The sequence below is a fragment of the Rattus rattus genome, chromosome 2 (assembly GCF_011064425.1).
Source record: "Rattus rattus isolate New Zealand chromosome 2, Rrattus_CSIRO_v1, whole genome shotgun sequence".
Lineage (NCBI taxonomy): Eukaryota > Metazoa > Chordata > Mammalia > Rodentia > Muridae > Rattus > Rattus rattus.
Genome location: NC_046155.1, coordinates 34,868,562 through 34,885,098, shown reverse-complemented (window position 1 = coordinate 34,885,098; position 16,537 = coordinate 34,868,562). Strand labels below are relative to the sequence as shown.

General features: G+C 38.7%; 1 protein-coding gene across 2 annotated transcripts in view; it reads left to right on the top strand.

Annotated features, from left to right (window-relative positions):
• Tbc1d12 (TBC1 domain family member 12) overlaps positions 1-16,285 on the top strand; it is a 78,045-nt gene extending 61,760 nt beyond the window's left edge. For both annotated transcript variants that reach the window (XM_032891832.1, XM_032891831.1), the window contains 7 exons: positions 1,435-1,515; positions 6,614-6,702; positions 8,871-8,942; positions 9,629-9,757; positions 10,002-10,111; positions 12,478-12,736; positions 14,504-16,285. In XM_032891832.1, coding sequence (XP_032747723.1) covers positions 1,435-1,515; positions 6,614-6,702; positions 8,871-8,942; positions 9,629-9,757; positions 10,002-10,111; positions 12,478-12,736; positions 14,504-14,572 — 809 coding nt within the window. In that variant the 3' untranslated portion in view covers positions 14,573-16,285. The remainder of the gene's footprint in view (positions 1-1,434; positions 1,516-6,613; positions 6,703-8,870; positions 8,943-9,628; positions 9,758-10,001; positions 10,112-12,477; positions 12,737-14,503) is intronic.
• Positions 16,286-16,537: the final 252 nt, after the last annotated feature.

Below are 16,537 nucleotides of genomic sequence, written 5' to 3'. Positions count from 1 at the left end.
TGGGAATTTGATTCAGTGGTAGAGTTCTGGCCTTAGGTTCAGTTCCTAGCACTGGGAAAAAATTAAACAAGACTCGTATCTACTAATGTGTACTCTTTAATGGAGCGAAGTGAAGTAAGTCGATATGTGTAGTATATCATCACTTTGGCTTTCTTTTAAGATCTATTGTTTTTAATTATGTGTATATGCCTGTGTGGGGGTCCGTGTATGTGAGTGCAGGTGCCCATGGAGGCCAGAGGCCTAGGATCCCCTGGAGCTGTAGTTGTAGGTGATTGTGAGTTGCCTGCTGTGGGTACTGAGGCATGAACTTGGGACCTCTGCAAGAGTGGTCAGCGCTCTTGTCTCTCCAGGCCCTGAGTTTTAAAAACCGAGGATACATAAATCAGATGTTCATATCTTTATGTTTGGAAGAGTTAATAAGAGCCCTGCTAACCACGTAGTTACGTCTTAGAGATGTTAACTTACTTTTTAATGCTCTAAGTTTGTCTTTTCAGAAACCATGTTTGTATTTTACATATAAAAATAGAGTTTTTAGTGCATGCCTTTAATCCCTGCACATGGGAGGCAGAAGCAGGCAGACCACTGTGAGTTTGAGGCCTGCGAATCTACAAAGCAGGTCCTAGGACAGCCAGGGTTACCTAGTGAGAACCCGTCTCAAAAGAAAAAGAAGCAAAGATGGCAGGCATGGTGGAGCCTCTAACCCAGCTTTTGAGGCAGAGGCAGGTGGATCTCTGAGTTTGAGGTCTACAGAGTGAGTTCCAGGACAGTCACAGGTACTCAGAGAAACCCTGTCTTAGAAAGCAAAACAAAAGAAGAAAAAGAAAGTGAAAAGATACCAGAACCTATAGAAAATGACTTGTTTAATCAGTGGCAACCCATGGATGGGTATTTTCTCCAATTTAAAGATGAAAAGACCAAGTTCCAGAGTAGCTAAGTGAGTTCCTTGAAGTCCCAGAGGCAGGAATTGGCAGAGCTATAATGCACTGTGGGTCTGACCCCCTAACTTTTGGCTGCTCCTGACCAGTGTGGCTGTTGAGCAGAAGCCCTCATCTTTCTATGCTCTGGATCAGTTCCCAGAATGATCTGGAATGACTCTGCTCCTGTGTCTTTTGCTGTCTTTCTAGTCATGTAATGAAGAGTTCCAATAAAACTAGTTTGCTTCAGCTTGCCACAGTTTTGTTCCAGACAGGGCTGATCCATAGAAGTAAAGAGTGATAGTTAACAGGGCTGTAGTGGATCTCGCCTTAAACCCAGGGCTAGGAGGCAGAGGCAGGCAGGCCTGGAGTGAGTTCCAGGACAGCCAGGGCTGCAAAGAGAGAAACTCTGTTACATGTGTGTGTTGGGGGAAGGGCTCCTCAAAACAAACAAAAAAGAGTGAAAATTAAAATGCGAAATTATCTGTTTGGTATTAATCATGAATTTTTTTTTCTCCAGAACTTTATGAAATCTTTCTTTCAAGAGCAAAAGAACGGTGGAAAAGCTTCAGTGAATCGAGTTCTGATAATGACATGGAAGGTATGGGGGTTTCCAAATGAGAATTTCAAAATCCAGTTACTGAATATACTGGTAGGATTTTTCTACCATGTGCCAGAAGCTGTGACAGTTGCTGTAAGTACAGTACCTTTTTTGAGTCCATGATAGTATTCTGAGTTGTGGAATGGGGAGCAGACTTACAGTAGTTAGAAGCAAGAGGCTGGGCTCCAAGTCTGGTCTGTTTACCACAAATCCCGGGATTCAGATCACAGCAGTGAAGCTAATGGGCTGAACTAGTGTTAATAAATCAGACCAGGTGTTAATAAAGACTGATGTTCCTCACCCCTTCTGAACTCGTCCTTCGCCATCCACTGACTTGAGCACCCAGTAAAGTGCACACGATTGGCGCTTCCTGTGCTTCACTCTGCTCTTGGTTCATTTCTCCTACCCATAACTCCCACCCTCACCTCTGCCCAGCCAGTTAGTTTTCTTAATCATCATGAAGAATTTTTTTCTTGTATTAGATTATTAAATTTAAGCAAATTTATTTAATTATCTTTTGGACTTTGATAACGGGGAATTGTTTTCCTTTTTTAAAAAAAATATTTATTTATTTTATATAAGTACACTGTTGCTGTCTTCAGACACACCAGAGGAGGGCATCAGATCCCATTACAGATGGTTGTGAGCCACCATGTGGTTGCTGGGAATTGAACTCAGGACCTCTGGAAGAGCAGTCAGTGCTCTTAACCACTGAGCCATCTCTCCAGCCCAGGAATTGTTTTCCTAATCTATCATTTTTTGTTTTGTTTGCTTATTTTCTTAAGTAGGTTTCATTCAATTCAGGCTGGCCTTGAATTCTCTGTGAAGCTGAGGATGACATTGAACTTCTGATGATGTCTTGCCTCTATCTCCAAGTTCTGGGACTACAGGTGTGAGCTACTATTTTCCCTTTATGTGGTGCCTGGAATCGAGTCCAGGTTTGAGCAAGCACTCCGCCAACTAAGCCATATTCCCAGCCTCTTTTTCTGTTTTTGTATTTATTACTGTATAGGAAGCAAGATCACCAGCTAGAGAGATGGCTCAGTGGTTAAAAACACTGGCTGCTCTTCCAGAGGTACTGAGTTCAATTCCCAACAACCACATGGTGGCTCACAACCATCTGTAAGGGGATCTGATGCCCTCTTCTGGTGTCTGAAGACAGCAACAGTGTACTCACAAAAAATAAGTAAAAATTTTTAAAACAACAAAAAGAAAGAAAGCAAAAATCACTAGGCATGGTGGCAATACCTTTAATCCCAGAAGTTGGGAAGCAAAGCCACTAGGATCTTTTTGAGTTCAAGGTCAGCCTGGTCATCTTTAAGTGAGTTTCAGGGCAATTAGGCTGTTACTCTCTCTTGAAAAACTCAAAATAATAATAATGATGATGATGATGATGATGATGATGATGATAGTAGAAAATTCTTCTCTTGTCTATAAATAAAACTCTAAAATGTATCTTTGAATAAATAAATAGAACTTATATTGGTTGTCTATGAGTAATCACTTTTTTCCATTTTATGAAAGTGAACATTAGGAAAGGGAAATCTTATTAAGTGGATAAGAAGAGAACTTAGTTTTGAGGACCATGAAAGAATCATTTTGAAATCGGTTGGCTGTCTTAGCTATAATTGAAAATGCAAAGGAAGTGAAAATACATGGAATTCCGATCAGTGAGATCTCAGCTCTTGCATTCTTTCCATTCATTCATTCATTCATTCATTCATTCATTCATTCATTCATTCATTCTGAGGTGCAGTCATGTGCGTCGCTCAGACTAGCATTGAACTGTGGACATGCTGGCTCCACCTCTGCTCCAGAGGGCAGGGACTGAGGTCAAGTCTCCATGCCTGGCTCAGTTTTCTATTGAAACAAGTTTTATGAAGTACCAAAATTATACAAATTCAGACTATAAATGTAACCCAGTGCTAGAACAATTGCTCAGAGCCGCAAACAAAACAGAAAAAAATGTAAATGAACTAAAATGGCAAGTGTCTGGAGAAGGTTGTGTAACTCACACCTGTAATCCCTGTACTTTGGAGGGTGGAGGCAGGAGAATCGGGGTTCAGAGTCATTTTTAACTGTGTAGCAAGTGTGAGGCCAGCCTGAACAACATGAGAGCCTGTCTAAAACAAACACAAACACAACTTTTAGTTATGGGTAAATAATGAAAAATTGTACTTTAGTATGAATTAATTGAGTGTGAAAATTATGCCAGGGATGGTATAGGATGACTTAGTGGGTAAATTTGAGGGTCCTCTGTGGTGTAGCAGGAGAGAACCAACTCCCTCAGGGTGTCCTTTGTGCATACTTACACTAAATAAGTATAATACAAATTTTAAAACTGTTCTTAACTAAAAACACCTGTTTTACCCCCTCTCGTTATCACCTACACATCCTGTTGACAAAGAATGAGTTCAATCCATAGTGTTGTGTTTAGATTATTGTTTGCTCTTTTCCTGACAGTAGTTATCAGTTGTCACATAACTTTTTGGTTGTGATCTTTTCTTAAAATATTTATTATTGGGGCTGGAGGAATGGCTTAACAGTTAAGAGCACTGAGTTCAATTCCCAGAAACTATATAATGGCTCACAACTATCTGTAATGAGATCTGATGCCCTCTTCTGGTGTGTCTGAAGACAGCGACAGTGTACTCACATACATAAAATAAATAGTTTTCAAAACTTATTATTTACACTATTTTATTTTATTCTATTTTATTTTGTGTGTATGAGTGTCTGCATGGAAGTCTGCCTGGTACACTAGGAGGTCAGATAGGGGTGTTAGACCCCTTGGAATTGGAGTCACAGGTAGTTGTGAGCCATGATGTGGGTTCTGGGAGTCAGACTTGAGTCCTGTGTTAGAGCAGTACGTGCTCTTAACCACGAGCCGTTTCTCCAGCCCCTGTTATCTTTGCAATACTGTGTCAGCCTCTCTTGCCCCCTCCTTATGCCCTATTTAAATTACAGTATGCCATGTACTTAGTAGTGATCCACACACCTTATATGTTCCTTAAAAAGAAAAGCTTTTCTCTGTTTCAATTTGGATGATTTGTATTTATAATCAAATTAATCTCTCTGTTCTATCTATTGTTAAATCTGTCCAAATGAGTTTTGAATTTTAGTTGATATATAATTCAAAACTGACCACTTGTTCTTTTGAAATTTATTTTTTTCATACCTTTTCTCCCATTTTTATCATACTTTATTTAACTTATGTATAATAGACAGAAATGTCTTGTTGACCCAATACTGTGTTATCTGTAGGTTTTTTTTTTATTGTAAGTCATACTTTCCTATTTCTTTGTGTGTTTTAAATTAAAAAAAAAATCTGGGCACTTTAAATGAAATGATTATATAAAAATATGAATGCTTTTCTCTTGAGCATTTGGTTAGGAGTTAATTACCTCAGTTTAGACAGTAATTCAGCTAGGTTAGAGCAAAGCTATTGCTTTTCATCAAATTCCTGATGAGAAGAACTGTCCAGCTGGGCATGTGGTGCACAGCTTTAATCCTAGCACTCCACAGGCAGATGGATCTCTGAATTCGAGGATAGCATGGTCTACATAGTGAGTTCCAGAACATGCATAGTGAGACCCTGTCTCAAAATGTGTGTGTGTGTGTGTGTGTGTGTGTGTGTGTGTGTACACATACATATGTGTGTATGTAATTTATTTTTATATTATATATTAGTAGTTTGTGTGAATTGTGACTGTTATGTATGCATATGTGTATGTGCACATATGAGGGAATGATATATGCGGTGTGTGTATACTTGTGTATATATATATGAAGTGTGTGTACATGTATGTATGCAAATGCATGTACTTGTGTGCCTTTGTGCTCATGCAGAGGCAGAGAAGAGCAGCATATCGTCTATCACATTCTACCTCATTCCTTTGAGGCAACGTCTGTCTCCCCCTCAGTTTGGGGTTCTCATGTGTTTTCCTGCTATGCTGAACAACAGCCAGCCCAGCCCTTCTTTCTCAGCCTTTCAGTGCTAAGGCTGGAAACCTTCATGGCCATGCAGAGCTTGTTATGTGGATGCTGGGATCTGAACTTGTACATATATATGGTCTTAACTATAGAACGGTCAGCCCCGATGTTTCTAACTAGGATCTTTCCCTAGTTAACACCATAGGAGTATTGGTTTGTCTTTATATTCAATAAGGACTAGAACAGAATTCTTTCACCATAAATTTTTCTGATGAATGCACTTATGTTTCCTTAGTAAAAGAGACTAAATTCAAAGCTTCGTATGGGAGCCTATGCCTATGATTTCAGTAATCAGTAGGGGTGGGGGGAGCCAAATCAAAATGAGTTCAGTGCTAGCCTTGGTTACAGAGTATATTCAAGGCCAACCTTCATTACATGAGAAATTGTTGCCTTGTGCATTCACACACACACACAAACACACACACACACACACACACACACACAGAGAGAGAAAGAGAGAGAGAGAGAGACAGACACACAGAGAGAGACAGAGAGAGACAGATTCAGAGAGAGACAGAGAGAGAGAGACAGACACACAGAGAGAGACAGATTCAGAGAGAGACAGAGACAGAGAGAGAGAGAGAGAGAGAGAGAGAGAGAGAGAGAGAGAGCGAAGGAGGAGAGTGGGAAGAGGGAGAGTGGGAAGAGGGAGAGAGAGAATGAGAATACACATGTTTGCTTATCTATAATCCCAGAACTCATAAGGTCAAGACAAGAGGGCTGATATGATTGTGCAGTTAGTTAGCCTGGGTTACAGAGCAAGACTCTGCCTCACAAAAGAAAGAGGACTAAAGATGTAGCTCAGTAGAGTGCCTGCCTAGCATGCACAAGGTTCTGAGGTCAATTCGCAGCACTACATAACTTAGGTATGCTGGCACAGGCTATAATGATATCTCAGGAGGGTAGAGGCAAGAGGATCGGGAGTCCAAAGTTACTTAGGGAATTGAAGTTTGAGGCTGACCTAGGCTACGTGAAGAAGCTAAGTTCTAATTCTAGGAAGGCTGTTGAGTGTTCCTTGAACATTCTAGATTATTCTGTTTTTCCGCTTACTTTAACATGTAGGCAGTGTGCTCAGCCTGTTTTAATTTTATGTTTGGTAATGCAGGTCTATCTCTTGCTGACCGAGAGGCTAGTCTGGAATTAATTAAGTTGGACATATCTCGTACATTTCCATCTCTCTACATCTTTCAGAAGGTGAGGTTTTCTAATCAGTTTTTAACTACTGTTTATTCTTTCAATACTCAGTGGTACAAATTCTATGACTCTATAGGCACTATTTTATTTTATTTTATTTTATTTTATATTTAACTTTTGGGACAGAGTCTCACTATTTAACCCTGGCTGGCTTGGGATTCCCTAATAGAATAGGCTGCTGTAGAAATCACTAGAGCGCCATTTACTTCTACCTTCTAAGTGCTGGAATTAATAAATAAGTGAGTTATCATACCTAGCCAGGCATTACTATTTTTATAATATTTATCTTTATTTTATGTGCATGGTGTTTTGCCTGTATGTATGTCTATGTGAGTGTGTTGGATCTCCTGGAATAGGTGTTGTAGATACTTGTGAGCTAGTACCAGGTGGGTGCTAGGAATTGATCCTGGGCCTCTGGAAGAGCAGCCTGTGCTCTTAATCACTGAGCCATCTCTCCAGCCCCCAGGCATTATTTTTTTAAAGAAAAAATACTTTAAAAATTGAGAAAAGGCTAGGCATTGTGGTGCATGGCTTTAATCCCAGCACTCAGAAGGCAGAGGCAAGTGGATCTCTGAGTTAGAGGCCAGCCTCATCCACATAGAGTTTCAGAGCTCACAGCTATATAGTAACACTCTGCCATAAAAAACAAACGAAACTTCTTTTTAAAAGCAGGACTGGAGAGATGGCTCCATGGTTAAGAGCATGGCAACCTTCCCTGACTCCAGAGCCAGGGGATCTGACAGCCTCTTTTGACCTCCTTGGGCACAGACACATGCATGCAGATAAAACACTCATATACTTAAAATAAATAAAAATTTAAAAATTAAAAATAATTTGAGTCTTTATATAAAAATGCAAAACTAAAAATTAAGGAATTTGTTTTCTGTGGAACATAGCAGATATGTCATAGCATATACTTGTTAAGTAGTAGGCACTTACATTTTTATAGCGAATTATATTATATATTTGAATTATTAATGAATTTGTCTTACAAAATGTTAAAATATAAATACATTAGATCCAAATTGTTTAAAATTACCATTGAATGAGGAAGAAATACATTACTTTCATATTTTTTACAGGCATAGCTGGCTATCTTTAATTTTTAATATTAAGGTGCTTATAAATAGTTTATCTGTAATAAAGGCTATGTGATTAATAGAAATTTTGCTCTTGGGACCAGTGAGATAGCTCAGCAGGTAAAGGCGCTTGCTGCCAAAGTCCGACAACTTGAGGCTGATCCTGCGGAACCCAAGCAGTGGAAGGAGAGAGCCAGTTCCTGACGGTTGCCCTCTGACCTTCACATGCACTCCGTGGCCTGCGTATGCCTATACACATGCACAATAAGTAAATAAATGAAAAACAAAACACTAGAGCTGGAGGGACGGCTCAGCTCTTAAGAGCAATTGGTAGTTCCTCTAGAGCACCAGGGTTCAGTTTCTGGCTCCCTTGTGGCAGATCCAGGGGATCTGTCACCACCCTCTTTTGGCTTCCATCAATGTCACGCACATGCACTGTACACAGATACACACGCAGGCAGAACACTTATGAACATTCAGACAGAACACCCATACACATACATTTTACAGATTACTATTGATATTAAAGTTAACTAACATAACTTAGTATATAGCTAGCTGGCTTTTTTATTAGGCAGGTCTTAGTGTAGAGCCTCAGCTGTCTGGGAGATCACTGTAGATCATGCTGATCTCAAACTCGTTTATGCTTCTGCTTTACTGAGATTAAAGCCATGTGCAGCACATCTGGCCTACTTCATTTTATTTTACTTTACTTTTCTGTAATTATATGAAGTGAAATGTACTTAGTATAATGACTTGTGCAAGACCCCAGTTTCAATCCTCATGTGTATATAGATAAAATAGCAAAAGAATTAAATAGAAAATTGTTTGCATTTATCATATCTATTGCAAATTTTATAAGTTTTATTCAAGTGAGTAAATGTATTTGACTTATTATTCAAGATTAAACTTTTATTACTTCTGTAAACATCTTGATAGAATACATTTAGACTATTTTTATAATGATTAAATGTGCTAAAACTGGTCATTTATGGAATGCTACATAGTTTTATAGTTTTTCATATTTTATGAGCATTAACCTAAAGATACTTACTTCTAGTTTCAAATTTTATTCTTTTTTTCCCTAAGGGTGGCCCATACCACGATGTTTTGCATAGTATCCTTGGGGCATATACATGCTACAGACCTGATGTTGGTTATGTGAGTATTCGTTTCAGTCTGCTCTCTACATACAAACATCTTGTCTATACTCCCAGGACAGCTCTTTACAGACACAGATGAAGTGTCTGTGGCTCCTTTGAGCTTATTGGTTTACCCGAAGAGGAGGCTTTCCATCTCTTGCCAACTGCTTAGAAGGAAGCCAGCTATCATCCTATGGCGTATGTTGTATTCTACATGGGTCCTTTTGTTCCCATTTCTTTGTTCAAGCTTCTTTGCAGGATTTCCCTTTCATTTCTTTCTTGCGATTCCTCACAAATTCAGGCTCTTTTAAGCCCAACAACTTCTCCATTTGAATTTTAGTATTTTATCTTACAGATCTCCTTTATTCTTTGTTCTTCATATGCGAAAACAACCACTTAATTCTCATTAACATGTAATTTTGAAAGATTCAGATTAAGAAGGCATGAAAGCTAGTTGGTACACTGAGATAGGCTCTTAGACCAAATAAAAGCTGATTTAATTTTTTTCTGATTAATTAAACTCTATCACATGAACAAATATAAAATTAGGGAAATTCACAGCCATTAAAATTTCATAGTAGTTGCTTTTACTGGGAAGAAAAACAAAACTGGTAAATTCTTCTTAATATCAGTTTGTAAATTTTGAGGAGTATAAATAAACTGTAGAATGATTTAAAACCATTTTTATTTTTTCTTCCTTTGAAGGTCCAAGGGATGTCCTTCATCGCAGCCGTACTCATCCTCAATCTGGAGGAAGCAGACGCCTTCATTGCGTTTGCAAATCTCCTGAACAGGCCGTGCCAGCTGGCCTTCTTCCGTGTGGATCACAGCATGGTATGAACGTTTGGGGTAGACTGTGCTTTCCTCATACGTTTCTGTGTTCTGAACACCTGCTTACAATAAAAACATGAAGAAACTGAGGTGGTCTAATCAAATAGACAAACTTTTCATTAAATAACAGTTTTGGAAAATTTGAAGCAACTCAAAATAGTTGCTAATAAAGTTTTCTATTAATATTAACAATTTCTCTTTCTGTAGTAGATTATTTTATAATTTTATTTATTTTTTCTGTATATAGATGTTGAAGTATTTTGCAACATTTGAAGTATTCTTTGAGGAAAACCTATCCAAACTATTTCTTCATTTCAAGTCATATAATCTTACACCAGATATATATTTGATAGATTGGTAAGTCACTAAGAGACATTAAGTAACAGTAAAAAAGAAATAAAGAATAACTTTCTCCTTTCTTAGGAAATATAGTAAATCTGATAGGTGAGATTATACATATAAAAGGCACTTTTCCTTAAAAATGAAGAAGTCCAACATTTTGTAAGGATGTATCTAAAAACATAGACTGGAGTCAGGCTTGGTGGTGCATGCCTTTAATCCCAGTGCTTAGGAGGCAGACACAGGAGGATCTCTGTGAGTTCAAGGCCAGCCAGGTCTGCAAAGTGAGTTCCAGGGCTAGAAGGAGAAATCCTGTCTTGAAAACAAACAAAAAACATAGACTGGATTGAAATTAGTTTCTTCTTCATCATCGTCATTATTGTTGTTGTTATTATTAAATATTTTTATTAAAGGAATAGGGAAGAACCCATAGACATTGCTCAGCTATTAAGGGTGCAAGCTACTCTCACCAAGAACCTGAGTTCACCTAGCTTGAACAGCTTCACCACAGCCTGTAACTCCAGCTCCAGAGGATCTAACACCTTCTGCCTGTAGTCATGTCACACACACACACACACACACACACACACACACACACACACACACACTCACACACACACACACACACACACACACAGACACACACACACACAGACACACACACACACTCCACACCCACTCACACACTCACACACTCACACACACACTCACACACACTCACACACACTCACACTCACACACACAGACACACACACACACTCACTCACACACTCACACACTCACACACTCACACACACTCTCACACATACATTCACACACTCAGACACACACACACTCACACACACACACACACTCACACACACAAAATTTTTTTAAACAAGGGAGGATAGGGAGCTGGGAAGAGGCTCAGCATGGGAAAGTACTTGCCACACAAACCTGGCAACCTGAGTTTGATTCCCCAAACATATGTAAAACTCCAGATGCAGTGGCACATACCTCAACCTTCCAATGGCCATATGGGAGGCAGAGACAGGAGAGCCACTAGGAAGTAGCCTGGAGTAATGAGCAAAGCGTAAAGGCAAGAGAGGCCCAGTTCCACAAGGTGGAAGGCAAAAGCCAACTACCAGTAGTTGTCCTCTGACATCCATATTCATTATGGCATATATATACAGCATGTACATGCTCACACCCCCATGCAGGCACACACACAGATTAAATACATGTTGTTTTTTAAAATAAAGATTATAGTAATATCTTGAAATGTAGTGAATTATAGTAATGGATTATCTTATTTAATGCCTAGCATATACTAATATCTTAGAAAAAGTAATTGCAATTTATTCATAACACAGAAAAGCTATATTGTAGTATTTCTTTACTAAGAGATGTTTTTTAAAGCTTTATCAAAAGTTCTAAAATAGGAATATTCCCTATTTAGATGCTAATATATATTTTATTTCCAATATGTTGTAATTCTGAGAATTTATGTGGTAAGCAACAGCCAGTTGACTTTAATATCATTGTTGAATTCTGATAACAAATGGAGAATTTGGAGCTGGAGAGATAGCTCAGTAGTTAGTAGCACTGGCTGAAGCTGGGTTCAAGTTTCAGCACCCTTCTAAGTGGCTCATAACTGTTTGTAACTCCAATTCTGGGGAATTGGATGCCCTCTTTTGGTCTCCTCAGGTACTGCATGCACAGACATACATTCAGGCAGACACATGACATTGAAAAGCAACTTTTTTAGGAGTAATTGTGGAATTTTACTAAATTTTGAGTCAGGGCTTCTAGTTCAGGCTGGACTTAAACTTCGTATGTAGCTGAGGATGGCCTTACCATTCTGATCGTCACAGTCCACCTCCCGAGCGCTAGAGTCTCAGGCATGTGCCACCATATGCAGTTTATCCCATTTATGCTGAGAATGATAACCAGGTATCTTGCATGATAGACAGGTGCTCTACCTCAGAACCCAGACTGGCTTTATGGTTTGATGGAAAAAAAAATAAATAATGACCTTGATCAAATATGATATCTTCCTAGTCATTTGGGCCTTCTCCTTTCTCCTCCTTTCAGTAAGATTAAATATTATGTTCAATCCCACATTTGGAAATTATAAATTCAAACTCAAGCATTCTGGTTTCGGAGCCCCATGCCTCTAACCATTACGCTATTTTAAACCCCAGTTTATTCCATACTATCTCCATGTGAGGTTATAAATTTACTTAAAGTCATTAATTACTGCTTAATATCTCACTATTCAAGTTTTGAGGAAAAACGTTGTAATGTATTTGTCCTTCTGTCTCTGAATACTTCTTTTCCCTAGTGGTGCTCACTGAGTCAGTGAGTCAGTGCGTGGTCAGTAACCGTTTCTCCCTTCACTCTAGGATCTTCACACTGTACAGCAAATCACTGCCTCTTGACCTGGCCTGCCGCGTCTGGGATGTGTTTTGTAGAGATGGGGAGGAATTTTTATTTAGGACTGGACTAGGAATCCTCAGGCTATATGAAGATATTCTCCTACAGATGGACTTTATTCATATAGCACAATTTCTTACCAAATTGCCGGAAGACATAACATCAGAGAAGCTTTTCAGCTGCATTGCAGCCATTCAGATGCAGAATAGCACCAAGAAGTGGACTCAGGTAGAGTGGCTTTATTTAATTTTTAACTTTTGATAGTTAATATTATCTGTTGACTTTTTGCAAACTTGTTATCTGTATCACAATGCTAGTGCTTAAACTGAAAGAAAGTAAGTTTGGCTTTGAGATGGGATGATTTAAAATGGATTCTCTTTTCTATGTATCTAAACTTACAGCTTTACAAAGTCCTGCAGTATTTAGTGAATTGCCCCCTACAGTAGTCACACCGTCACCAGAGCAGTCATGGGCTACTTTGATATTTCAAAAGGCACGAATTGTATTAAACACCTGCCTGAGACTGGTTCCAGGGTAAAGGTTCCTGCTGCCAAGTATGACATCAAGTATGAGTTTAACCCCTGGGTCCCACCAATGGAAGCAGAGCACTGACTTCACACATGTACTGTGCCCATGCATGGTGACACACACTCACAAACAAACAAACAAACAAACACATTAAAAACAAGAGACCAACACCAAAAAGCCCCAGCTGCTGTGTGCTAAAAGCTTACAACAGAAAGAACCTAATGTATGATCCTGGCTTTTTGTTGTTTTGAGTCAGGCTTGACTTGATCTTTTTTTTTTTTTGGTTCTTTTTTTCGGAGCTGGGGACCGAACCCAGGGCCTTGTGCTTCCTAGGCAAGGGCTCTACCACTGAGCTAAATCCCCAACCCCTGGCTTGACTTGATCTTACTGTATAGCTATAAGGATGACCTTTATCTTAGTCAGTGTACTATGCTGTGAAGAGACACCATGATCACAGCATTTTAACTGGGACTCGCTTAGTTTAGTCCATAATCCTCATGGTGGGGAGCATGGCAGCATTCAGTCAGACATGGTTGCTGAGAATTCTATATCTGGAGCTGTAGGCAGCAGGAAGAGAGATACTCAGCCTTGCTTGAGACTTTGAAACCCAAAGCATACCCCTAATGACACATGTACTCCAATAAGGTCACACTTCCTAAGCCCTCTCAAGTCAGACCACTCCCAGGTGACCAAGCATTCAAATAGATGAGCCATTGGGTCATTCTTGTTCAAACTTTTGATCTTCCTGTTCTGGGATACAGTATCTGCTGCCACACTCAGAGATCCTGGACTTTCAGATGCTGAGTCTTGTTGGGAGAAGCACATACACTGGTTAAAATAATAACATAAAAATAAACATTGTTTGTTAGTCCATGGATGTCACAAGCTGTCTTTTAACTTCATAGCTTAACAGCCTTTGAAAGTGAAATATAAGAATATTGGTCCAGTAATATCACAGTAATTTGCAGTTGCTGAAAACTGGAATCTAAGTATAGTCCATAGAATTGGGCTTTCAAAAAAAAGGAGCAGGAGAGGAGGGGCGGTGGCTCAGCGAGTGCAGACTCCTGCGGTCAGGAGTTCAATCCCCAGGGCCCACACGGCAGAAGACAACCAATTCATCCACGCTGTCTGCTGACCAAGGCATCACACATACTCATACGTACAACCAGTGAACCAAGAAAATGCAAAAACAAATAACAAGAAAAGCCAACGCAAACAAAAACCCCAGGCGATCTGGAGCCTGGGATGGCAGAGGCGTGTGCCTATAATCTCAGCATGTGAGGTAGCAGCAAGTCAGTGTTCAGTCATCCTCTGTGAAGCAACAAGTTCAGTGCCAGTGTGGACCATGTGAGACCCTGCCCAGGGAAAGACCTTTGAAAAAGGACTTGAGAATGCTAATATTTCAGAAAAGCTTTCTGTGTTTATGCCCATCGTTACTTAAATCTCTTTGCTTCATGCTCTTTTCAGGTCTTTGCTTCTGTAACAAAGGACATTAAAGAAGGGGATAAGAACAGCAGTCCTGCTCTGAAGAGCTAACCTTTGAGTTAGTGACAAACTGAAATGCAAAAGGTAGTTTTGGGGGAAAGTTTTTCTCTTTCCTGTGTAGATAGTGTGGAAGAAAATGTTGGAGAGAAGAATCAAGAGCTGGAAAACTGCTGGGTTTAAATTCCATCGCTGAAGTAAATGAAATACATAATTTATTGACTATTGACAGTATTAGTAAAAAACGTACCTGGGGAGAGCCATTTTTCAGAGGAAAAGGCTTAGTTGGCTATTACATACTCCATAATTTGGAGTGAATATTTTAATGCAATAATTTTTTTAAATAGCTTCACAGAAACTTCAATTTTTTATGTTGTTTCTTTTTTTAACAATTAACTACAAATGCACATTTGGGGTCAGAGTAGGATTGTTAAATCTTACTTTACTCTCCAAAACCAGATAGAACACATGTATTATCTCCAGTTCTGAGCTTTTGAAGCTATCTAGACCCAGTAGCAAGCAGCAGTTCCGTTAGTCACTGAAGCCCTTGCTTACCTCACTCATAGGCTACGGAAGTTCGTTCTCATCCTCTAGAACTGGAATCCTGATGGATGGGCATTATTTCTTGTTTTGCTTATGGTGTTCCCCAAAGTGTTGTGTCCCTTTGTTTTTGAAGAGAAATTGTTTTCTAAGTAATTTCCATCACAAAAGAATTTTCACCTTTTTGTTTCTTGTCTGCAAATTGTTATGTAGTAACTTAACATTAAAAAACTAAGTAACTGGTAGAATGGAAGATCTTTTTGCACTTTAGTGAACCGAAGACTTGACTTTGAGAATAAGAATAAAAAAAGCAATGAATTCTAAGAGTTCGAGATAACACACTACTTACAAGACTTGAATTTTTTAGTTAAAATCCATGTTCTATCTATAGAAACAAATTTTATTAATTTCAGTTTGAAATTTAAAACTTTATATAGCTAAGTCTAAGACTTGTGAAACTCTATGCATATTTTTTCTAATTGATGGGAATAATAGTAAAAGTAATTTTACCTTTTTTCTTAGTCTAATGGCATCTCATATAAATTATTAATCATTGGTAAATTGACATTAAATTTATTATTCTTAATTTTTAACCTAACCTAAATCATTTGAGTATTATGGTTAATATCTGTGTAAAATACCATTTGGTTATTGACTAGATTTATTGTTTTGATGTTGTAGTTTGGTTTGAAACAGCATAGAAGCACACATTTCTGTTAGTGCATATTTAGTCTTTAGACTAACAAGCCAGAGATTCTTCCTTATTGGGTAATAAACTGCCTTAGGAGTATGGGACCAGAGGAAGTACATATATTTTTACCCTATGGGTTGATCCTTCTAGCTTCAGGAACCCTGTGGAATTAACTCCTGTCATAGGGACTGGCTCAGTGAAACTGGTAGTATAACAGAATACTGAGGGAGTTTCTAGAGTCTTAATAGGGTCTAGCATCAGGACTATCCCTTGATATCAGTGGCCCTCATAAAAGGCACATAACCTCTGGGAGTAATCTCTTTGAATTTATACTACTCGGCCTAGATTAAACCTTATTTTCATGTATTAGTTTGCTAAGGTGGTCCTACATTCTGTATTCCTTTCTCTTATTTTTTTTTTTATTGTACAGTTTCTTTACCTACCAAGTATAAATGTGTATATAAAATGTAAATACAAAAAATTAACTAAAATCCATTAGTAACAATTACTATGAAAAATAAAACTTGTACACAGAATTATGAGAAAATGAGTCTTTATTACTTTGGTCAACATCTAGAAGAAAGGAATAACTTTTTGTGGGGGGTGCTCAGATCTCTTCTCTAAGGGATCTATGAGATTGTCAGTGCTTTGAGTCTTTCAGAATAATTGACATATTGTATGTACTGTTGTATGTTCATTCCCTTTGGGTCACATTCATATGACCCCACACAGCAACCCTCCCTCCCTACCCACCCATCCACCCATCTGTCCGTCCGTCCGTCCATCCA